Raw genomic sequence first — 24,470 nt, 5'->3', positions numbered from 1 at the left:
TTTTGACTCTCCATTGAAGTCAATGGAGAAATTCCGCCATGAGTCCGCAACCAGTCCGCCACTGCTCCGCAACAGACAGAGCATGCTGCGGACACCAAATTCCGCTCCGCAGCCTATGCTCCGCAGCGGAATTGTACGCATCGTGTAAACGAACACTGCTAAATTAAAGTGAAAGTCAATGGAGAAACGGCTCCGCTGCGGATTAACGCTGCGGAGTGTCCGCAGCGGAATTTAAGTGAAATTCCGCTATGTGTGAACCCGCCCTTATAGTAGTTCTATTCTTGTATATAGGGGCAGTATTATAGTAGTTATATTCTTGTATATAGGGGGCAGTATTATAGTAGTTCTATTCTTGTACATAGGAGCAGTATTATAGTAGTTATATTCTTGTATATAGGGGCAGTATTATAGTAGTTATATTCTTGTATATGGGGGGCAGTATTATAGTAGTTTTATTCTTGTACAGTATATAGGAGCAGTATTATAGTAGTTCTATTCTTGTATATAGGGGCAGTATTATAGTAGTTATATTCTTGTATATAGGGGGCAGGATTATAGTAGTTATATTCTTGTACATAGGAGCAGTATTATAGTAGTTATATTCTTGTATATAGGGGCAGTATTATAGTAGTTATATTCTTGTACACAGGGGGCAGTATTATAGTAGTTATATTCTTGTATATAGGGGGCAGTATTATAGTAGTTATATTCTTGTATATGGGGGGCAGTATTATAGTAGTTTTATTCTTGTACAGTATATAGGAAGCAGTATTATAGTAGTTCTATTCTTGTATATAGGAAGCAGTATTATAGTAGTACTATTCTTGTATATAGGCGGCAGTATTATAGTAGTTCTATTCTTGTATATAGGGGGCAGTATTATAGTAGTTATATTCGTGTATATAGGGGCAGTATTATAGTAGTTATATTCTTGTATATAGGAGCAGTATTATAGTAGTTATATTCTTGTACCTAAGGAGCAGTGTTATAGTAGTTATATTCTTGTATATAGGGGCAGTATTATAGTAGTTATATTTTTGTATATGGGGGCAGTATTATAGTAGTTTTATTCTTGTACAGTATATAGGAAGCAGTATTATAGTAGTTCTATTCTTGTATATAGGAAGCAGTATTATAGTAGTTATATTCTTGTATATAGGGGGCAGTATTATAGTAGTTATATTCTTGTATATAGGAAGCAGTATTATAGTAGTTATATTCTTGTATATGGGGGGCAGTATTATAGTAGTTATATTCTTGTATATAGGGACATTATTATAGTAGTTATATTCTTGTACATAGTGGCGGTATTATAGTAGTTACAGTGAAGGAAATAAGTATTTGATCCCTTGCTGATTTTGTAAGTTTGCCCACTGTCAAAGACATGAACAGTCTAGAATTTTTAGGCTAGGTTAATTTTACCAGTGAGAGATAGATTATATAAAAAAAAATAAAACAGAAAATCACATTGTCAAAATTATATATATTTATTTGCATTGTGCACAGAGAAATAAGTATTTGATCCCTTTGGCAAACAAGACTTAATACTTGGTGGCAAAACCCTTGTTGGCAAGCACAGCAGTCAGACATTTTTTGTATTTGATGATGAGGTTTGCACACATGTTAGATGGAATTTTGGCCCACTCCTCTTTGCAGATCATCTGTAAATCATTAAGATTTCGAGGCTGTCGCTTGGCAACTCGGATCTTCAGCTCCCTCCATAAATTTTCGATGGGATTAAGGTCTGGAGACTGGCTAGGCCACTTTATGACCTTAATGTGCTTCTTTTTGAGCCACTCCTTTGTTGCCTTGACTGTATGTTTCGGGTCATTGTTGTGCTGGAAGACCTAGCCACGAGCCATTTTTAATGTCCTGGTGGAGGGAAGGAGGGTGTCACTCAGGATTTGACGGTACATGGCTCCATCCATTCTCCCATTGATGCGGTGAAGTAGTCCTGTGCCCTTAGCAGAGAAACACCCCCAAAACATAATGTTTCCACCTCCATGCTTGACAGTGGGGACGGTGTACTTTGGGTCATAGGCAGCATTTCTCTTCCTCCAAACACGGCGAGTTGAGTTAATGCCAAAGAGCTCAATTTTAGTCTCATCTGACCTGAGCACCTTCTCCCAATCACTCTCAGGATCATCCAGATGTTCATTTGCAAACTTCAGATGGGCCTGTACATGTGCCTTCTTGAGCAGGGGGACCTTGCGGGCACTGCAGGATTTTAATCCATTACGGCGTAATGTGTTACCAATGGTTTTCTTGGTGACTGTGGTCCCAGCTGCCTTGAGATCATTAACAAGTTCCCCCCGTGTAGTTTTCGGCTGAGCTCTCGCCTTCCTCAGGATCAAGGATACCCCACGAGGTGAGATTTTGCATGGAGCCCCAGATCGATGTCGATTGACAGTCATTTTGTATGTCTTCCATTTTCTTACTATTGCACCAACAGTTGTCTCCTTCTCACCCAGCGTCTTACTTATGGTTTTGTAGCCCATTCCAGCCTTGTGCAGGTCTATGATCTTTTCCCTGACATCCTTAGAAAGCGCTTTGGTCTTGCCCATGTTGTAGAGGTTAGAGTCAGACTGATTAATTGAGTCTGTGGACAGGAGTCTTTTATACAGGTGACCATGTAAGAGCTGTCTTTAATGCAGGCACCAAGTTGATTTGGAGCGTGTAACTGGTCTGGAGGAGGCTGAACTCTTAATGGTTGGTAGGGGATCAAATACTTATTTCTCTGTGCACAATGCAAATAAATATATATAATTTTGACTATGTGATTTTCTTTTTTTTTTTTTTTTTATAATCTATCTCTCACTGGTAAAATTAACCTAGCCTAAAAATTCTAGACTGTTCATGTCTTTGACAGTGGGCAAACTTACAAAATCAGCAAGGGATCAAATACTTATTTCCTTCACTGTATATTCTTGTATATAAGAGGCAGTATTATAGTAGTTATATTCTTGTACATAGGGGGCAGTATTATAGTAAAATGAGCCATCTTAGCCCTAAATACAATGTGAACAGGCTCAGATAAGGTGGTCAGTAATGAGGAGAGGTGTGCTGATGTGATAGTATAGTTGCACACACCAAACACCTCCTCACCCCTAACGATATATTCTACTAGCACACCTCACTGACTAACAGACAATCCAACGCGTTTCAGTGCCACATGTATAAGTGACACATCATCAGGGATTATCAATTCTTTTCGATGTAGTGTGTTATTTCACTGTTAAATAAGCCGGCTAGCACAATTGTGTGCTTGTTATACCTCCCGGCGCGTGTACGACACTAATGCACCTCTCCTCATTACTGACCACCTTATCTGAGCCTGTTCACATTGTATTTAGGGCTAAGATGGCTCATTTTAATGAAACAATTTAATAAATTCAATTTTAATCGTTCTATTTTCAGGCAGTAAAAATTGTTAATCTACGGAACGGAATACTTTATCAGTGTGCCTATCAAATAAGCAGTATTATAGTAGTTATATTCTTGTATATAGGGGGCAGTATTATAGTAGTTATATTCTTGTATATAGGGGGCAGTATTACAGTAATTATATTCTTGTACATAGGAGGCAGTATTATAGTAGTTATATTCTTGTATATAGGGGGCAGTATTATAGTAGTTATATTCTTGTATGTAGTGGGCAGTATTATAGTAGTTATATTCTTGTGTATAGGGGGCAGTATTATAGTAGTTATATTCTTGTATATAGGAGGCAGTATTATAGTAGTTATATTCTTGTATGTAGTGGGCAGTATTATAGTAGTTATATTCTTGTGTATATAGGAGGCAGTATTATAGTAGTTATTCTTGTATATAGGGGGCAGTATTATAGTAGTTATATTCTTGTATGTAGTGGGCAGTATTATAGTAGTTATATTCTTGTGCATAGGAGCAGTATTACAGTAATTATATTCTTGTATATAGGAGGCAGTATTATAGTAGTTATATTCTTGTACATAGGGGGCAGTATTATAGTAGTTATATTCTTGTATATAGGGGCAGTATTATAGTAGTTATTCTTGTATATAGGGGCAGTATTATAGTAGTTATATTCTTGTATGTAGTGGGCAGTATTATAGTAGTTATATTCTTGTGCATAGGAGCAGTATTACAGTAATTATATTCTTGTATATAGGAGGCAGTATTATAGTAGTTATATTCTTGTACATAGGGGGCAGTATTATAGTAGTTATATTCTTGTATATAGGGGCAGTATTATAGTAGTTATTCTTGTATATAGGGGCAGTATTATAGTAGTTATATTCTTGTATGTAGTGGGCAGTATTATAGTAGTTATATTCTTGTGCATAGGAGCAGTATTACAGTAATTATATTCTTGTATATAGGAGGCAGTATTATAGTAGTTATATTCTTGTACATAGGGGGCAGTATTATAGTAGTTATATTCTTGTATATAGGGGCAGTATTATAGTAGTTATATTCTTGTATATAGGGGCAGTATTATAGTAGTTATATTCTTGTATATAGGGGGCAGTATTATAGTAGTTATATTCTTGTATATAGGAAGCAGTATTACAGTACAGTTGTTCTTATATTAGGCTGTTTAAATTGCACACCCTCCTGCAGATATACGGCATATCAAATGTAACCCTTAGGCTGATTTCACACGAGCGTTGCGCATCTTGGACGTGAAAAACTGTAGTTTTTCACGTCCGAGGTGCTCTGTGCTCTGCGCTGCGGGACGCGATGTCACGCATCCCCTTTAGATTAGAGTCTATGGAGGGATGCATGATGCGTGAAGAAATACGACATGTCCTATTTTCTCACGGACCCTTGACATGCTCCGTTGAAACAATAGCCGTGTGAACGGCCACATTGAATTATATAGGTCCGTGTAACAGCCGTGTCCGCTGCATGAAACTCACTACATGTCCTATACTTGTGCGTTTTTTGCGCATCACGCACCCATTGAAGTCATTGGGTGCGTGAAAAACACGGACAGCACAGGGACGCACATCCGTGTGCTGTCCGTGATTCACGCAACAGTTGCTAAAGAAATGATGAGAAAAAGAAAAACACCTCCTTCAGTTTTTTTTACTGATGTAAAAAACACGTGACATACGGATGACATATGCACGTAAAAAACGCAGACGCGCACCGTACACGGATGTCACACGGAACTGCAAAATGGACATGCTTGTGTGAATAAGGCCTTAACTTTGTGTTCAGATACGCAGTTTAATACATATTTTGTATTATTTAATGGGCATATAAGTTTCTTTACCTCCATTTTTACTCTTTTATACAGATGGATCCAAGCAAGAAGCCAGCGTTGCTGGGGGAACGTCCCGACACTGTTTCTATGAACTTCTACCAAATTCTAGATACAGGATCACGGTCTATGCCCAAATCCAAGAGAGCGAAGGACCCGGCGTGAGCATTGTGGAATCTACATGTATGTTTATGCATTCTGGGACAATGCATTTAAGCACAGATTCTACTTATCAATTTGGGGAAGTGTATCGTTGTCTGCATTCTAAAGTGGTAGTGGGGGGGGGGGGGTGGTAAACAGGCAGGAGGTCATACTTGCCAAACTAGAAGTGATGGAAAAAAGTTCCTGCTTACTGAAAACTATTATAGAGGGAATCATAAAGGGCATGCTGTTAAGTAATGCCACCGGTTGAAGAACGGTACATACTAAATAAATAGAAAAGTACTCTGGACCTTTTTGTATTCTACTTTTTGGTGAATTTTTAACCAATATTTTTAGTTTGATGTGGCTGTAGGATACTCTTTAGCTTGAGCAAGAATGCAGCATCCAACATGGCCGCCACAAAATCCAAAAATATGGTGCGGTCAAAAAATTGTTTACGGCAGCCATTTATATTTTCATGCCCTCTCTTATATCGTTTTCACTAAGAGAACATATTGGTATACATATATTCTGAATTCTTGAAACAAGGTTCACTTTATTCATGACATCTTGTGTTTTATTATAATGAACACTTATGTTTTGTAACTCTGGGTACACACATACGAGATCTGGTGACTACTGCATTTTATGTAGTTGATGCTCCTTCATTTTTTATGAATTTTTGATATTTTAATATATGATATTTCTCGATATGACATTTTTGTGGAGTGTGAGCCTAGTTTTAGGATTAGTAGTGTTGTATTATGTTTGCAACACCCGAAACCCCTGTGGTTTTACTAAATCAAACTTAGATCCCCAAAGGGTACTGTAACTGAGTAGTATACTAAGTTCCGCTCGGTTCTGGGTGTAGCGGCCGTAATACATCTGTGTGAAACTGCCTTTATTTTATCATTTATGTTACAAAATGTATCAAATATATGTGCTCCGTTTTATTCATTTACATATTGTCCTTAGTGCCACCTCCAACAGCTGCACCAACCCGACCACCAGCAACGTTACCTCCTCCAACCATTCCTGAAGCTAAAGAAGGTAATACCAAGAGTTTGATATGATTTTCCAACAACTGTTTCAAATATTAATAGGATTTGAGCATACTTCAACACTTTTCAAAGAATAAGGCTTGGGTTCACACGACCAATTTTCAGGCGTAATGGAGGCGTTTTACGCCTTGAATTACGCCTCAAAAAGACGGCTCCAATACGTCGGCAAACATCTGCCCATTGCTTGCAATGGGTCTTACGATGTTCTGTGCAGACGAGCTGTCATTTTACGCGTCGCTGTCAAAAGACGGCGCGTAAAATTACGGCCGCGTCAAAGAAGTGCAGGACACTTCTTGGGACGTAATTGGAGCTGTTTTTCATTGACTCCAATGAAAACCAGCTCAAATTACATCCCAAAAAGACGCCATCAAAAAACGCGTGCACTTGTAAAAACGTCTGAAAATCAGGAGCTGTTTTCTCGTGAAAACAGCTCCGTAATTTCAGACCTTTTGGCGCTGTCGTGTGCACATACCCTAAGAGTTTTTCCCAACATTATTTGCTGTGAATTGTGAGAATTACAGAATTTATCTGGTACGCTTTTCAGCTTGGGCTGAATTCGGCTTAATGTCAGGGGTGTGGTAATAGGAAGAGCCATCGCAACCAGGCCCTGGAGCCTCATGGGACCCAAAGGCCCCCCTACCAAAACAGCGATTTATTAAACCTATTACCATGGGTGAGCCCTCCAAAAAATGTGTCCCCTCCCAGAGAACCCTTATTCCTTCCTCAATGAAAATGTGTGTAGTATTCGGTAAAGTACTCTATAATTTTATATTTTGGCAAGATTTGTTGCCTGCTTTGCTTGCCCCCATACCTGGCATCTTATAATGTTTTTTACAGGGGTATCATATTTTCCCATGCCCAAAGGGTTATTTAACATTGAGAAAAATGCAGTAAGATCATGTTTATTTCAGTATGGCACTTGATACTGACATATAATTGATACCATATTATCAGTACATCACATGATGAGTTTAAGAAACCCTCATTTGGCTTATAAATGCTTCCTATACTTTAGTGTGTAAATCTGCCAGAGCCGATATCGTTTTCCTTGTGGATGGATCGTGGAGCATCGGAGATGACAACTTCCACAAAGTCATCCGTTTCCTATTCAGCACTGCCGGAGCCCTGGATGAGATAGGCCCGGATGGAGCACAAGTAAGAACATACAACTATCTGTACTTATACTGTATTTGGCTTACTGAGGTACATCATCAATAATAGTAGACGTATGTAATTGGATTATATAGGGGTGCATTTGACACAACAACCTTGTCATGTGACTGAGCGCTCAAATACTGGTTGCTGCTTAGTCTAGTGGTCTAGTTACAGATTCTCCTAGATCTACACAGGTTATGGCCGATAACAGCCTACATTTTTTTTATTAAAGTCGCTAATGTGGAACAGGAAATTCACAAATATTCACAAATATTGAGGCAATGTAATAAAAACTGATTTGAACCCACCCAATGCTACCTTCACTGAGCATATGCGCTGAGTACAGTTTCCACTGATAGCAAAAAGGTGTTGTCTGGTTTAGAAAAAACATTTTCATATACCTATAGGAGTACTCTGAGTTAATGGGGGGAGGGTCGTCTGTTCACGATCTTCATGTCTTGGCCAGAGAGGAGAGTGGAAAACAAAGAGTGTCTCTCGCTCTGGAGGACCTGTCTTGTCCTGCATTACACAGGCAACCCATTGATTTGAATAGGCGTTGTGTAATACTTAATTTCCCCTGTGGTGGCACTGCAGGAAAAAGGAACACTTAATAACAGATTACCCCACAGAATATAGCGGATTGCTGGGGTTCCCAGCAGAGGGACACATTGTGATTACCTTATTATCAAGGGACCCTTCTAACAAGTAGGCATTGTCTAATGAGAACAACACTTTTAACTGTGAAACTTTGGGGTTGACCATGTACACTGGAAGTATTTGATTCTGAAAAAGCAGCTTGTCATTACTTTAAGTTGTCCTTATTTGATGACAAGGAAAGGTGAGACAATACATTTATCAATGGGGCAGCAACATTTTTCATCGAGCCCACATAGTCTTGTAACACAGCCTACAGTATGTCCATATACTGCACATGTAGCCATCCATTATCGCAGTCCACATATAACACTTAACTTGTTTCTTGTGTATTCCCCATCATCTTGCCATTTTTATACTGCAGATTTTTTTATGCTTCTGGTTGACTAAATGGAAGGTTAAACACATAAACACACCTGTGCAGCACAGGGGGGCAGTCTGTTGTATAGCATAAATAGTATCCATGACCACTTTAGTACATATAACTTTACATAGTTGCACTTGTACATTGTGGCCCCAAAGATAGGACCAAGTCACCAAGAACTAATAGCCAAAATAGAACCTAGTCACCAAGGACCAATGGCTAGGATAGGAACTGGTCACCAAGGACCAATGGCTAGGATAGGGCCTAGTCACCAAGAATCAATGGACAAGATAGGAGCTGGTCACCAAGAACCAATGGCCAAGATACATAGTACCTGGTCACCAAGAACCACTGGCCAAGATAGAACATGGTCATCAAGCACCAAAGGCCAAAATAAGGCCTGGTCACTAAGAACCAATGGCCAACATAGCAGCTGGTAATCAAGCACCAATGGGCAAGATATGGCCTAGTCATCAAGAACCAATGGCCAAGATAGTACCTGGTCACCAAGAACTAATGGCCAAGATAGAACCTGGTCACCAAGAACCAATAGCCAAGATAGAGCCTGGTCACCAAGAACCAATGGCCAAGATAAGGCCTGGTCACTAAGAACCATTGGCCAAGATAGCAGCTGCTCATCAAGCACCAATGGGCAAGATAGGACCTGTTCACCAAGAACCAGTCGCTAAGATAGAACCTGGTCACCAAGAACCAATTCCAACATAGGACCTGGTCACTAAGAACCAATGGCCTCAGTGCTTAGTAGTGTTAATCACAGAGCCTCCTTGTATACCCTATAATCCACCAAAAATGCCTGTATCTTACAGTGCTTGAGGAGTATACGTTCCTTCACACCCTACATGGCTGTAAAACAGCTGAATTCTTAAAGGTTACTTCTTCCCTTTGCTAACTATTAACAAGAAATATTCCTTTTTAGGTCGGCATTGCTCAGTATAGTGACGACGCTAGGACAGAATTTAAGTTAAACTCCTATAAAAACAAGGAGTCTCTGTTGGCAGCAATTAATGGCATATCTTACAAAGGCGGGAATACAAAAACAGGTAGGTGCCCGGTCGAATTTCCTATCTGTTTCCTTTGAATTGTGTCTGCTGGTGTTAAGGCAATATTGTAAGGTGAGATAAATGGATCTTGGCACTGGAAATCCAATCATGTTTATTTGACTTCCAGATACAGAGAACTGCATGTTTGGCTCACATATTATTGATGTCGAATAATTTTGTAATGTAGCAGAGCCAATGTTGGAACAATTGCTGTTTATTTAAGCTGAACAACTCCAGTGTGGGCCAAAAAAAATAACCTTTATGATAATCATTCCAGTACGAGAAAATAGTCATTTTACAACACTATTACAGTAATCTGATATCAAAAAGATGAGAAATTCTGATAATTCAGCACTTGTTTATAGGATAGAACCTAAAAACAATCCAGTTTGGATCACACAAGACCAAAGCAGAGGTAACTAATTCTGTGACTTCTAATAATGTAATAGAAGCATAGATCCAATAAACAAAAACATTTGATAACCCAACAGGTCGTGTTTATGGCCGATTAAAGGAAATATATAATCAGAAAATTACATAGTTTTTAAATCAGGTTCTTCATTATAAACATATTTTTGTTTGTTTTTTGTTTTCTTTTTATGTTAATTACCATTAAAAAAAATCTGAAATATTTCTGTTTTTACACTGGCTTTTCCTATTTGCTGCAGCTCAATATTAGCTTTGCTGAGTATACATGGATAGAGTCAGCAGAGTCATCTCATTATCGTTAGAGGGCAGAGAATATGATGACAGCTCTATTGTACTTGTGAAGCCCACACAGGGCAGAAAAGTAAAACTGTACAGACAGATAAGACCTTGTATGCAATTTCCCTACCACTCCTTCATCTCTCATGGAAGGGGGCTGTAGTTAATCGCTTCCTGGATACTGTAATAGTTTATTGACATTTCTCTGTCAATTGACTTCCATTTATTGCTGCTGCCATAAAGCACACACACGGTGCTGCACTGTCTATACAGACAATACAGGCAGAACGTCTGTGTCTCCAATATGGCCGCCTCCGGGAATGTTTTTAAAAACAAAAGTAAATACCTACAAAATTGTAAAAACAGAATGAACACATTATTTCTATTCTGCAGACTTACATCTAATAATTACATACATGGGACATTCCTTTTACATTTATTTTATAGTATTGCTTTATTGAATGTCACTAATAATAAGGATTATAACAACAACAACAACAACAACAACGTAATAATTCTATCCTTCAATAATGAGCTACAGAAGTCAATACTGGGACAGGTAACAACTCCTCTTTATCACTCTGATGTATGTAAATATAATATATCAGAATATGATATATCCCCGTATAGTATCTGATATATAAGGAATATAGATCAAGTGGTAGTTCTGAAAAAATCTATTTAACTAAAAAATAGAGCAAAGAAAATAAAGTTGAACCATTAATGTTTGTATGTTAAAGGCAGAGCAATCAAGCACGTCCGAGACGATCTGTTTAACGTGGAATCCGGCATGAGGAAAGGCGTTCCTCGAGTCCTGGTGGTGATTACTGATGGACGTTCTCAAGATGAAGCCATCAAATTTGCCAGTGATATGCAGCTGGAAGGTAAGACATGCTTCTCATCCAAATTGGTGATACTGCGATACTAAAAATAATAATCAACTTTATTTTTATGGTGCCAACATATTCCACAGCGCTTTACAATCAGGGGAACAAACAAAATAACAATGGGACAAAAAGAGATCATGCCCCTAATAGGTTACAAGTAATAAGGCCGGTCTCACACAGTCATAATATGGCCGCACTTTAGCGTTTGTAATGCGGTCGCAACGCTCATTGCCCTCCACAGTTATAGTAAAACGATTAGATCACTGTGGTGTTGTGGCCATAATACAGCGATAAAATTGCGGCCAAAAGCATGTTTATGATTCCCTATATAAACATTGACATTTGGAATAGCAGCGGGAGACCACTATGAAAGGACGGACCACAGCAAATTGAAATGTGTCCCTTTCAACTTTGGGGACCCCAAAATGATCATCCCACCTAATCTTATCCCTATTCTCCCTCAGTCAATAGCGCTGTGGAGGTATTTCTTTAAATACATTTTTTATAAATTATACATTTTTTTTTATTTTTAATATTATCACAATATTACATTACCCGGAAAACTTTTAAAATATATATCCTACCCGCTACCCCCCACCCATATGGAGAGGAGATGTCTTGGAGGCGGAAGAATAAAAAAAATCTTCTCCCCATTCTCCCTTCAAGGCAATAGCGCTGGGAAGGTATTGAGTTCAAGGTTGGATAAGACCACTAGAGTACCGGAGGACCCTCCAGTGGTCTAGGCTCCGACACATTAATGAGTCCAGCAGAATACAACACCTTTTGGGACTTTGGAGCCAATCACTTGCCACTAGGGTTTATTTCTTATGAGATGATTCACAAATTAGGCTTCTTTCACATCTACGTCGGTCTGACGGAACCCATGAATGGAAACCATAGCTTTCTGTTTGCATTACCAATGACTTCAATGGTAATGCTTCCATTGCTAATGGCTTCCGTTTGTCTCCGTTCCGTAAGGTTTCAGTTTTTTTGGTGTAATCAATAGCGTAGTCGACTGATGGACCCATGAACGGACGCATATGTGAACGAAGCCTAACCTATTGGAACTTATAGATGTCATGTCCATGTCCTGTGTATACAATGATAACAACAAAGATTACAATGTAACTAATAGTGGACGTGTATATGTTCTGTAAAGACAGAGGGTGGGCCCTCTATATCATCTCTTCTGGTGGGCCCAAGGAACCCTCAGTCCATCTTGAGTGAGTTAGAGCAGCATTTCTGATAATGGTACATAGAGGCAGGCTGTACGTCTGAAACCCCGCCAAGGGGTGAAGCTGGCATTGGGAACTTGGAGGCATAGTTTGGTGCTCAGTCCCCATAGAGAAATGGGTACCTGTGAAAATCAACTTTCCCATTTTAGAGCCATGGAGGCAGAAATACTTTAATGCAGATCCCTATATTTTGCCTCCGTAATAGGAAATTCTCTCGTTTATTTAAGATTCATTAATTTCTTGTGCCCTACTTCCCAGGCCCCATGGTAGTGGTTTGACTTGCCAGTAAGGCAGTGGTGCCAATGGGTACATTGATAGTCATTGTTTGTGAGTGTGATACCCAACACAACTTCCTCCCTCATATGTTTTGGACAAGCCCGGGTAGTTAGCAAGAACACGACAAAGATGAATAGGAAGAGGGAAACCATTTTTCAAAAAGGTTTTGTCACAGAGATCTAATCTACCGTATATATAGACGCAGTTTTTAGCAGGAATAAATCTTGCTAAAAAGTCCCTGCGTCTTATAGTTGGCAGTCAAGGGACCCGGCAGCGCCGGGCCCCCTGACTGCTCCTTACTTAACCCCTTCCCGATCCGTGATGAGCGAGCACATCATGGAGCGGGGAGTTGATGATATATGTAGCGGGTTCACGCGCTGAGCCCGCTCCATACACTGCAGATGTATGCTGTGTTTTACAGCTGACACGCTGCTTTATCGGCCAGGAACAGCGATGGTGCTGCCCCTGGCCGTTTAACTAGTTAAATGCCGCGGTCAATAGGCATTTATAGTGGTTTTCCCATAAATGTCAGATAGATGCGGGTCCCACTTCTGGGACCCGCATCTATCTCTAGAACGGGGCCCCCTAAGCCCAGTTCTATCTTACCCGGCTCCGCTGTCTTCCGGCCACTTCCTGGTTACGTGGTCGATTTACGGAAACAGCGTAACTCGCTGAGCTACGCTGTTTCTCTAAGTCCCATAGAACTGAACAGTAGTTACGGAAACAGTGTAGCTCGCATGCTACGCTGCTTCTGTATCTGCCATTCACTACTATGGAAGTTACGGAAACAGCGTAGCTCAGAGAGTTTCCGTAACTCATCCATGTATTGCAGTGTATTGTACCAGCGATCTAATGATCGCTGGTTCAAGTCCCCTAGGGGAACTAATAAAATGTGTAAAAAAAAAAAAGTTAGATACATTTTCAGGAGTGTAAAAAATGTTTAAAAGTTGAAAAAAAAACCTTTTCCCATTTTTCCCAAAGCACTATGTAAAAATAAAAAAATTGGTATCACTGCATCCGTAAAAGTCCGAAACTATTGCAATATAGCATTATTTGACTAACATAGTGAACGGCGTAAAAACTAAATTTAAAACCCCAGAATCGTTGTCTTTTGGTCACCATAGCGCTAAAAAGAATGAAATAAAGAGTCATGAAAAAATCGTATGTACCAAAAAATGGTGCTAATAAAAACTACAGCTCGTCCCACAAAAAATAAGCCCTCACACCGCTGAAACGATGGAAAAATATAAGTTATGGCTCTCAGAATGTGGTGAAACCGAACAAACTATTTTTTTTAACCCAAAGTTTTTTCTTTGTAAAAGAAGTAAAATATTAAATTTTTTCCTATTTTGTGTTGTCTAAAACCTGGGTGCTTCTTATAGTCCGAAAAATCCGGTATTTGTTATTTGGCAAAAACTCAAGGTAATATCACAATGTGTAGTCTATGATTTTACATACAAACAATACAGCCCCAAGAAGTTACATGACACATTTAACACTACTGCATCTCTTTTCTAATCCTGAATCCCCAACATTAAAGCTGAAAATAAGATTTAATCTGAATAGACTCATTAAAATGCTTAGTCCTAAGGCTGCTATCAAGAGGTTTATTATTATCTGATAGAAAAGTATTTGGCCAAGAAATGAAATTCTTTTCTTCTTTTTGAACTGATCCCGGAGCTGTTAGAAGCTGCAGACAATGCAGGCAGATTATGATTGATCGTCCCGTTGAGCTCTTAAAGGGGCTCTGGGCCTACAGAAGCTCAGTATGAACTATGAAAGAAGTTTATGAAGCTGCTCTTGGGAGAACAATAAGAACTTGGAGCGACGAGACGTTCTGTGATGTGTTCAGGGCCGCCATCAGGGGGGTATTAGGGGTAGTAGTGTAGGGGGCCCGGCCAAACTTAATTGAAAGGGGGGCCCGGCAACTGCCGCGACTTGCCTTTGGCAGAAAAAAACAGGCCCCTGCAATGGGGCCTGTTTTTTTCACCAAAACAATGTCGTGAGCTGCGGGCCCCCCTCTCGTTTAACACCGCCGTGAGCTGCGGGCCCCCCTCTTATCACCGCCGCGAAACACCGCCCGCTTGCGCGCGTACGTACGAGCGAGCGCGCGAACGACCGCAAGCGCGCGCGTTCAGGCGCGCCGCCGAGAGGGAGGCGGTGCGCCCGCAACACAAGATCCAGGGGGAAGGACAGGACAGCACAGCCACACTGGACAGCGGCGCAGTCTACTTACCTGCTGGCCCGCCTCTGACTCGTCCTCCTCGTCCTCCTCCTCGTCCGACTCCGCCTCCTCATCCGACTCCGCCTCCTCATCCGACTCCGCCTCCTCCTCCTTCTCCAGAGCGTGGCTGCGTAAGGAGAGGGGGAGGAGTCTAGTTGTTGCGCGGCGGCAGTTCTATGATCCCCGCCATTTTCTGGAGCCTGGAGGTGAAGGTGAAGGATGACATCTGGACCGAAGACATCGCCTGAAGAGGACTGGAGTGGGAGCAGCTCTTCTGACACGGTGAGTAAAGTGTCTCAAAGTGCTGTTTATGTATGGCCCTGTTCACACAGAGTATTTTGCAGGCCGAAAAAATCTGCCTCAAAATTCCTTAAAGAATTTTGAGGCAGATTTTGACCTGCCCACACTATCTTGCCGCGTTTTTTGCTGCGTTTTTTGCCCGCTGCGATTGAGGACAGCAGACAAACGCAGCAAAAAATGCATTTTCTGCCTCCCATTGATTTCGATGGGAGGTCAGAGGCGGAACCGCGGCAAGAAAGGACGTGCTGCTTTTTCTTTTTTCCGCGACTGGCTCCCATTGATTTCACATTAAATCAATGGGAGGCGGTTTTGGAAGTTTTTTGGTGCTGATTCTGACGCAGTGTCCGAGTCAATATCAAGGCCCAAAAACTCTGTGAACTGGGCCTTATTGTTAGGGCTTATTCAGACGAACGTGTAATACATCCGTGCAACGCGCGTGATTTTCACGCGCCTCGCACGGACCTATGTTACTCTATGGGGCCGTGCAGACGGTCAGTGATTTTCACGCAGCGTGTGTCCGTGTGTCCGCTGCGTAAAACTCATGACATGTCCGATATTTGTGCATTGTTCGCGCATCACGCACCCATTGAAGTCAATGGGTGCGTGAAAATCACGCCCAGCATTTCCACAGCCGTATAAACTATGAATGAAAACAGAAAAGCACCACGTGCTACAAACATACAAACAGTGTCATAATGATGGCGGCTGCGTGAAAATCACGCAGCCACGCATCATACGCTGCTGACACACGGAGCGGTTATGAACTTTTGCATGCACAAAACGCCACGTTTTTGCGCACACAAAAAGCACACGCTCGTGTAAATCCGGCCTTAGGGTAGGAACACACTAGGCATGAACGCTGCAGATTTTATGCAACACATTTTATTGTGGAAAATCCACAGCGTATTAGGGTATGTTCACACGGCCAAATTTCAGACGTATACGAGGCGTATTATGCCTCGTTTTACGTCTGAAAATACGGCTCCAATACGTCGGCAAACATCTGCCCATTCATTTGAATGGGTTTGCCGACGTACTGTGCAGACGACCTGTTATTTACGCGTCGTCGTTTGACAGCTGTCAAACGACGACTCGTAAAAATACAGCCTCGTCAAAAGAAGTGCAGGACACTTCTTTCAGACGTTTTTGGAGCTGTTTTCTCATAGACTCCAATGAAAACAGCTCCAAAAACGAGTTGGTAAAAAAATGAGTTGGTAAAAATGCGAGTTGGTAAAAAAACGTCTGAAAAGCAGGGTCTGTTTTCCCTTGAAAACAGCTCTGGATTTTCAGACGTTTTGGTTGACTACGTGTGAACATACCCTTACAGTCGCAGCAGAGTGGATGAGGTTTAAACAAATCTCATTCACACGCTGCAAAAAAAATGGACCTGCAGTGTGGCTTTTGGCTTTTTAAGCCGCAGCATGTCAATTTATTCTGTGGGATCGCTGCTCCTCTGTTGCGGAAATGCTGCGGTTCTGCCGCAAAAATCACACATGAGAAAAAAAAAAGGTACTTTTTTACATTTATAAAAAAGTTTAGACTTACCCCGGCCGTAGTCCTGGTGACGCGATCCTCTATTCTTAGCGCAGCCCCGCCTCCTGTCATGACGTTTCATCCCATGTGACTGCTGCAGCGGTCACATGGTCTACAGCGTCATCCCAGGAGGCGGGGCTACGTTCAGAAGAGAGAGATGCGTCATCTAAACTACGGCCGGGGCAAGTCGAAACTTTTTTTTCCCTGCAGGATTCCCGCAGCGGACAAGGCTCACGAAACCTGCGCCACTATTTGGTGCGGTTTTGCTGGCGGAATTCCCTGCGGCTACCGGGGCGGATAAGCTGTGTAGTTTTACTCAGCATATCCGCCTAGTGTGTCCCTTATGATGTCGCTCCTGGAGCTGCTGCCGGTCTCTAAATAGGCAGTTGGTCCAGTAGAATTTGAAATTATTTTTTTTTGTGAACCAGCTTAAAAAAATACAAAACTTTTGTGTTAGGGCCTGTTCACATAACCGTTCGCTTCCGTTCCGGGGTTCCGTCTGAGGTTTCTGTCGGGTGAACCCCGCAACGGAAAGTGAAAGTGACAGCACAGCTTCCGTTTCAGTCACCATTGATCTCAATGGTGACGGAAACATCGCTAATGGTTTCCGTTCGTCACCGTTCCGGCAGGTTTTCGGACGGAATCAATAGCGTAGTCGACTGCGCTAATGATGACGGAAACGGAAGCTTTCACTTTCCGTTGCGGGGTTCACCCGACGGAAACCTCAGACGGAACAGAAGCGAACGGTGATGTGAACAGGCCCTAACAAAAAAGTTTTGTATTTTTTTAAGCTGGTTCACAAAAAAAAAAAATTCCAAATTCCACTGCAGGTCCATTTTTTTTGCAGCGTGTGAATGAGATTTGTTTAAACCTCATCCACTCTGCTGCGACTGTAATACGCTGTGGATTTTCCACAATAAAACGTGTTGCATAAAAACTGCAGCGTTAATGCCTAGTGTGTTCCTACCCTAAGGCCGGATTCACACAAGCGTGTGCTTTTTGTGTGCGCCAAAACGTGGCGTTTTGTGCATGCAAAAGTTCATAACCGCTCCGTGTGTCAGCAGCGTATGATGCGCGGCTGCGTGATTTTCGCGCAGCCGCCATCATTATGACACTCTGTTTGTATGTTTGTTTTCATTCATAGTTTATACGGCTGCGGAAGTGCTGGGCGTGATTTTCACGCACCCATTGACTTCAATGGGTGTGTGATGCGCGAACAATGCACAAATATCGGACATGTCGTGAGTTTTACGCAGCGGACACACGGACACACGCTGCATGAAAATCACTGACCGTCTGAACGGCCCCATAGAGTAACATAGGTCCGTGCGAGCCACGTGAAAATCACGCGCGTTGCACGGATGTATTACACGTTCGTCTGAATAAGCCCTAACAATAAGGCCCAGTTCACAGAGTTTTTGGGCCTTGATATTGACTCGGACACTGCGTCAGAATCAGCACCAAAAAACTTCCAAAACCGCCTCCCATTGATTTAGTCTGAAATCAGTGGGAGCCAGTCGCGGAAAAAAGAAAAAGCAGCACGTCCTTTCTTGCCGCGGTTCTGCCTCTGACCTCCCATCGAAATCAATGGGAGGCAGAAAATGCATTTTTCCCTGCGTTTTTTGTCTGCTGTCCTCAATCGCCGCGGGCAAAAAACGCGGCAAGATAGTGTGGGCAGGTCAAAATCTGCCTCAAAATTCGGTGCGCGGTTCCAGGCGGTCGCGGGTGCGCATGCGCGGGAGTTTGCGGGTGCGCGCGATCGGTCGCACGGGCGGCAGTGTTTGACGGCCCCCATGACGACCCCCATGCTACCCAGGGCCGCCATCAGGGGGGGTATTATGGGTACTGATGTGAGAGGCCCGGCCAAACCTAATTGAAAGGGGGGCCCGCAGCTCACGACATTCTTTTGGTGAAAAAAACGGGCCCCATTGCAGGGGCCTGTTTTTTTTCTACCAAAGGCAAGTCGCAGCAGTTGCCGGGCCCCCCTTTCAATTAGGTTTGGCCGGGCCTCTCACATCAGTACCCATAATACCCCCCCTCATGGCGGCCCTGGGTACCATGATATAGTGCTGGACGGAGTAACGTTAACAGGCGGTGCCACGGTAGGGGGGCCCAGAAAATTTAGCTGTAGGGGGCCCTGAAATTCCTGATGGCGGCCCTGGATGTGTTAATAGTTTGTTTTACCCAAAACAGCCGCATCGCCAAGCACTTCAGTCATTCTCTGTGGCGCTGCTGTGAAACGGTGTTTTATGTCTATAGCACTTCAAATACCCACACAACAGAGTGAGCATGTTCTTCTTGTATTCACATTAAATCGTCCAGGTGACTCAGATTCCCCCGGCATTCCAAAAATGTGATCGTAACCAGGTAACTGTCTTCTCGGGAAATCAGCCTGGCGGGGGAGAGATTAAACAAAAATTCCCAGTACAAAAATTTGTATCTTATGACCAAGAGTATAATTTGGCCAATAGCTATTTTCCCCAACTCGGCTGTTAGGCAAGTAGAAAAACCACTAATTTATTGATAAAACGATGTTCAGAAAGACAAAAAATCCAATCTGTTCAATACCTGCTTTCCCCAATCGTTGGGCTGAACCTACAGACATTAGATTATCAAAGTGTTCTTTAGTTATCGAATGTCTAGCATAACAGTCCAAGAATCAGAGTAGAGAGGGCCCCATTACAAAAATACAATTGGAACCTCTCTCCTTTTGCTGATTCTCGTCACCTCCTACTCATATCCAGCGAGTGAAGGACTTCTTGTTTTCTAATGATGAAATTCTGGTAAAAATGGGAAAATTTACTTAGGTCCTCCCCACCAAACGGCAAAGAGTAAGGGCATACTTTAACATAGCGGCTGCTACGGGGCCCAGCCTTGGTTGTTCCATCAGATTTGCTACTGAACGGTGGGAACCTGTGCAGAACTCTCCTCTCCAGAAGAACTGCATTGTTAGCAAGGTGGTGGGGAATTGGCCGAGGGTCATGGAAAGAGCGTGAAGAAGGAAACAAACAAGAGCCCCTTCTGTCTTGGATGGCAAAATCCAGCACCATATTGGGGGCCCAATTTGTTTTTTGATATTGAGCCCCCTCTCTTCTATGTATGCCACTGGGAAAATGGGGATCTGCACCCTTTCGTCTATACCACATGGCTTTGTATGCCCTTGGTAGAGGTGCTGACAGTTAAAAATGGCAAGATATGGTGCTCGAAGCCATAAGAGAAATAGTTATTATTTTTACTTGGCTGGTAGCTTTTTATACCCAGGTGTTAAATTGGGCAAACATGTAACTTTAAGGGAATGTTTATACAGCTGTATTTATAGTCTGCGTTCCATTCGTTTTATTTCTTGCCCAAGGTAAAAGTGAATCGTAGCAGAGGAAATATTCAGCTTTATTGCCGTAGACATCTAATTCTTCTATATATTACATATAGGTGGTGGGTGGTCCCTTGTTGGATCTCGACACTTGGAAATGCAAAATAACAATGCCAAACATTGTGTCATCCACTTACCCGGTGCATAAAAGATACTATTCAGGGTCAGGTTTTCTTTAAGTGAATGTTATTTTTAAGTCTGGCTTCTAAAATACTTTATATCGTCCTCCGCTCTGCCCCACCTTTCATCAACAATCTACAGACTTTGATGATATCATATATCCAATTGGATGTGACCTGTGTACTTGAACTCACAGTTACGGGAAGTTGACTGACTTACTAAACTCCTATGTCCTCTCCTCCTCCCAGGCTTCAGCATTTTTGCAATCGGAGTGGCGGATGCAGACTATGCAGAGCTAGTGAACATTGGCAGTAAGCCCAGCGAGAGGCACGTGTTCTTTGTCGACGACTTTGATGCCTTCAAGAAAATAGAAGATGAACTGATCACTTTTATCTGCGAGACAGCAACAGCAAGTATGAGCCAACTTCTTAAGTTTTCTATTTCCCTTCCATACAAATTAGACATATTTAATACCATAAATTTAACTAAAGGAAAGCTCCGTCAGAAAGACAAAAATAATCCCTGCAAACCTTCATCCCGGGACCCCATTTTTAAGTGCAAAATAAAAACCTCTTTGAGATGACCACCAAAAGTTGCCGCAAAAATGGCCTTCTAGATGGGTGACCTTCTCAAATAAGAAGGTCAATATACATAGGATATGAAGGAATTCATAATCCATCACAGAAAAATGAATTTTTTTCATCAAGGGTGGTCTTCTCCAAGAAGTAGTCAGTTAGAGGGGTTTCTGTTTACTCACAAAAAATATGTATGATCTAGTTTTGAGACCATGAGTAAAACGGACGTGCTGGTAAAATATATCCATACTCTCTCACCGCCGTTATACTGTGAGTGACAACAGCGACTCTCCACAAGAGCGTGGAGTTTCAGTGTTGTCACCTGCAAGCTAAACCCTCTGTTGATAGGCAACAGCCCAGTTAAGGTCATTTCATAAATGTCTCCATGTTGAAGGGAGTACATTTACATTCAAAAGAAACAAAAAAGAATACCAGACAGGGATGTTGGTCATATTTTCTGGGGTGCCGTTTTTCTGTTGTGTTATAATTAATACGTGAGTCCATCTGTGTTGGTAGAGCCAAGGAGCCACTTTCCATTGTTACGCCTGCATATGTACCCTTCTCGTTTGACGTAAGTTTCCCATATGTATTTTTCAGCTTGTCCGTGGGCTTACATTCAAGGCAACAGTGTGTCAGGTAAGTTTGTCCTCATAATAAATTATTTCTATACCGACACTCATGATAAGCATTTCCAGTTCTCGACTTTGATTATATTTTTCTTGTTCCTTTATTTGCCTTTTTATAGACATGTTATACTCCTACATTGGTAAGACGGATGAGTGTGCTACTACAGAAACTCATATGATTAGCCTAACATTCTAACTAGCCAGTCATTTCTATAGAATTACAGAATAACAATATTTATCTCATTTGCAATCTAAGTGATGTTCATTTTGTAGAATTTCAAGAATAAATCTATTCTTCTAAATTAAATGTTAAATAATTTACAAATACTAAGCTTTACTGTTTTTGTACCGAATTTGAGTTATTTTATATATTTTCTTTTTTTTTTTCATATACATAGCTGTTTCAACATTCTTCTGGTTGTCCTTAGAAATAGACAACAGTTTAGCTCCACCTTGCTGTCAGACATGTGACCTTGCAGCTTAGCTCTAACTGTGTAACTGTCACCTGAACTCCCACAATGCACTGCTCTCTAGTGATAGCAATCCATAGCACCCATAAATAAAGAAGAAAACATACAATTCAAAATCAGGGCAGAGAAAATCAAAGTGTTTACAGAGTTACTCATTTTTTTTATTCGTGAAATGTTTTTAAAGAGGTTGATGAGAGAAATGTAGTCTTTTTTTTTATTTATTTATTTTTTTTTTAAACCAGCGCCACTTTTGTCTATGGTCTGTATCTGGTATTGTAGGTCAGCCCTATTTACTTTATGAGTTTTTGGCCTTTGTCATGCAGTTTTAGACAGACACTGAATAGCATATAAACCTCCATTTTTAGAGTAAAATTAAAGTAAAATTTTATTAATCCAGCATTTTATAGTCCAGAAATTCGGTTATCATAGAGGGAACCACTCAAGGAGTGATCACTTTCTCTAGAGCAACACAGAATCATTACATGGCAAAGCATTGAGCATCTGTGTAATGAATGAACTTAGAGGACAACCCCTTTACGTATTTTTCTTTCATGTATAATTTTGATACCGCAAAATTACTATCTATTGGAGGAACACACTGCTGTAAATAATATTATATCCACTGTGCAATTTCAGGGTTTAAAATGATGGAAATGTTTGGCTTGGTGGAGAAGGAATATGCAGCCCTGGATGGAATCTCTATGGAGTCGGGAACCTTCAATAACTTTCCATGCTACCGAATACATAAGGATGCACTGGTTTCTCAACCCACCAAGTATGAACAAATCTAATGCAGATTTGCAGATTTTACATATGTTTTGCATATATCCATAAAACTAGGACAGAGTTAAGCTTTGACTTATCCAAGTCCTTCCATAGAATCAGTTTCTTCTACATTCTGTGGGACCACTCCTTTACGTAGAATAATAATAATAAATGATTATAACCAGTCAGTGCCTGTGTAGCCATTCTAATTAAAAAAGGGTACTGTAAAATTAAAATAGTACTTCACCTTCCATAATGTGTTTTATGTTCAGGCTACCACAACCCATATCCTAGGACAATTGAACCCAGTTCGGGTTTTTGCCTTCAATGTGGATTGGGGATAAGTCCAACCTGAGCTGGATTCCAGTAGCTGTCTCTATGTTCTTTTCCTATTGCATGTCATATAATTAATGTGAAAATCCAGGCACATGTTGGCAAAATGATTACACCTTCTCTGACATCACTTCCTGCTCTTCAGCTATTGGTTGAAGCTGCACCTCAAAGACTTCCTGCTCTGCCTGCCCCCGGCATTCACTCTGTACATAATACTGGTAATATTGAGAGCTCTCTGCTTCCTTTTAGGTAATTCTCACTGCTTTCATGTTCAAATGAAGGAGGTTAAAGCTAAAATGGAGCAGAGAGTGCTCAGTATTACCAGTATTATGTGTAGAGTGCAGGAACGGTGCTGGCAGTACAGGAAGTCTGTGAGGTGCAGCTTCAACCAATAGCTGCAGAGCAGGAAGTGATGTCAGAGAAGGGGGCATCATTTTGGCAACTTCTCCTGTATATCCCAGTAACATGCAGCAGTTGTTTGTATTGCCTGTCTTGTTAAGGACATATAGTGTACAGAGCAACTTAAAACTTGCATTTGAGGGATCAGAGGGAAAGAATTAATGGCCTTGGTATATTAAATTGCATTAGTAGTTCCATTTTACTTATTAGGATAAATCGCCCAAAGTTTCACTTCACAGAGAATTTACACCTTTTTAAATAAAAACATCTGAATTTTTCTATTCTGTTATGGGGGACATTTTTGAAAAACTGACAATAGGAAGTGCAGCCATATTAGTTTGTTGTCACCTTTAATTTAGCTTCTTACAAACTGATGGTAAATAGTTATGCTGTCAACAGCGGGTTTACCATCAGTTGCTGTGAGGCCAATTCAAAGGTGACAACCAATATGGCTGCACTTCCTGTTGTCACTTTTCTTGGTAATCTTGGTCCTCTTTAAAAAATATCTGACCCTGCTGCATACAATACATAGACACAAAGGGCTTGTACAGTTTGTATCCTAAATAAAAGCTTTAACCCCATGTTCTTTTTTTTTTTTTTACAGATATATTCACCCAGAAGGCCTTCCGTCAGATTACACTGTTTCTTTCCTTTTCCGAATTCTTCCTGACACCCCTAAAGAACCATTTGCACTCTGGGAAATTTTGAATAAAGACTACGAGCCACTAGTTGGTGTAATACTTGACAGTAAGTTCACATGGGACATATGGGTGTGGAATAACTTTTTTTCAATACAAAATGAAGCAACTTTGAAAAGAGTCTTGATTTCGTTTTCTGTATACAGCTACTAGGGAGACTTATGATTCTTTATGGTTACAGACTATAAACAATTTATATGTGGTCTGATCTTGCAGTCATGTTTTATATTACCCCCCTCTTCTTGCTAACCTGCATACAGTAGGATAGGG

General features: G+C 41.2%; 1 protein-coding gene across 2 annotated transcripts in view; it reads left to right on the top strand.

Moving 5' to 3' along the window:
* The window catches only part of COL14A1 (collagen type XIV alpha 1 chain), a 170,216-nt gene that overhangs the window by 96,640 nt on the left and 49,106 nt on the right, over positions 1-24,470 (top strand). For both annotated transcript variants that reach the window (XM_075825783.1, XM_075825781.1), the window contains 9 exons: positions 5,285-5,431; positions 6,365-6,439; positions 7,466-7,605; positions 9,561-9,684; positions 11,130-11,273; positions 20,583-20,747; positions 21,507-21,545; positions 22,642-22,780; positions 24,107-24,249. In XM_075825783.1, the coding sequence (XP_075681898.1) occupies positions 5,285-5,431; positions 6,365-6,439; positions 7,466-7,605; positions 9,561-9,684; positions 11,130-11,273; positions 20,583-20,747; positions 21,507-21,545; positions 22,642-22,780; positions 24,107-24,249 (1,116 nt within the window). The remainder of the gene's footprint in view (positions 1-5,284; positions 5,432-6,364; positions 6,440-7,465; positions 7,606-9,560; positions 9,685-11,129; positions 11,274-20,582; positions 20,748-21,506; positions 21,546-22,641; positions 22,781-24,106; positions 24,250-24,470) is intronic.

This window comes from Rhinoderma darwinii, chromosome 5 (assembly GCF_050947455.1).
Source record: "Rhinoderma darwinii isolate aRhiDar2 chromosome 5, aRhiDar2.hap1, whole genome shotgun sequence".
In the NCBI taxonomy this organism is placed as follows: Eukaryota; Metazoa; Chordata; class Amphibia; order Anura; family Rhinodermatidae; genus Rhinoderma; species Rhinoderma darwinii.
This window is presented reverse-complemented; position numbering and strand designations above follow the sequence as displayed.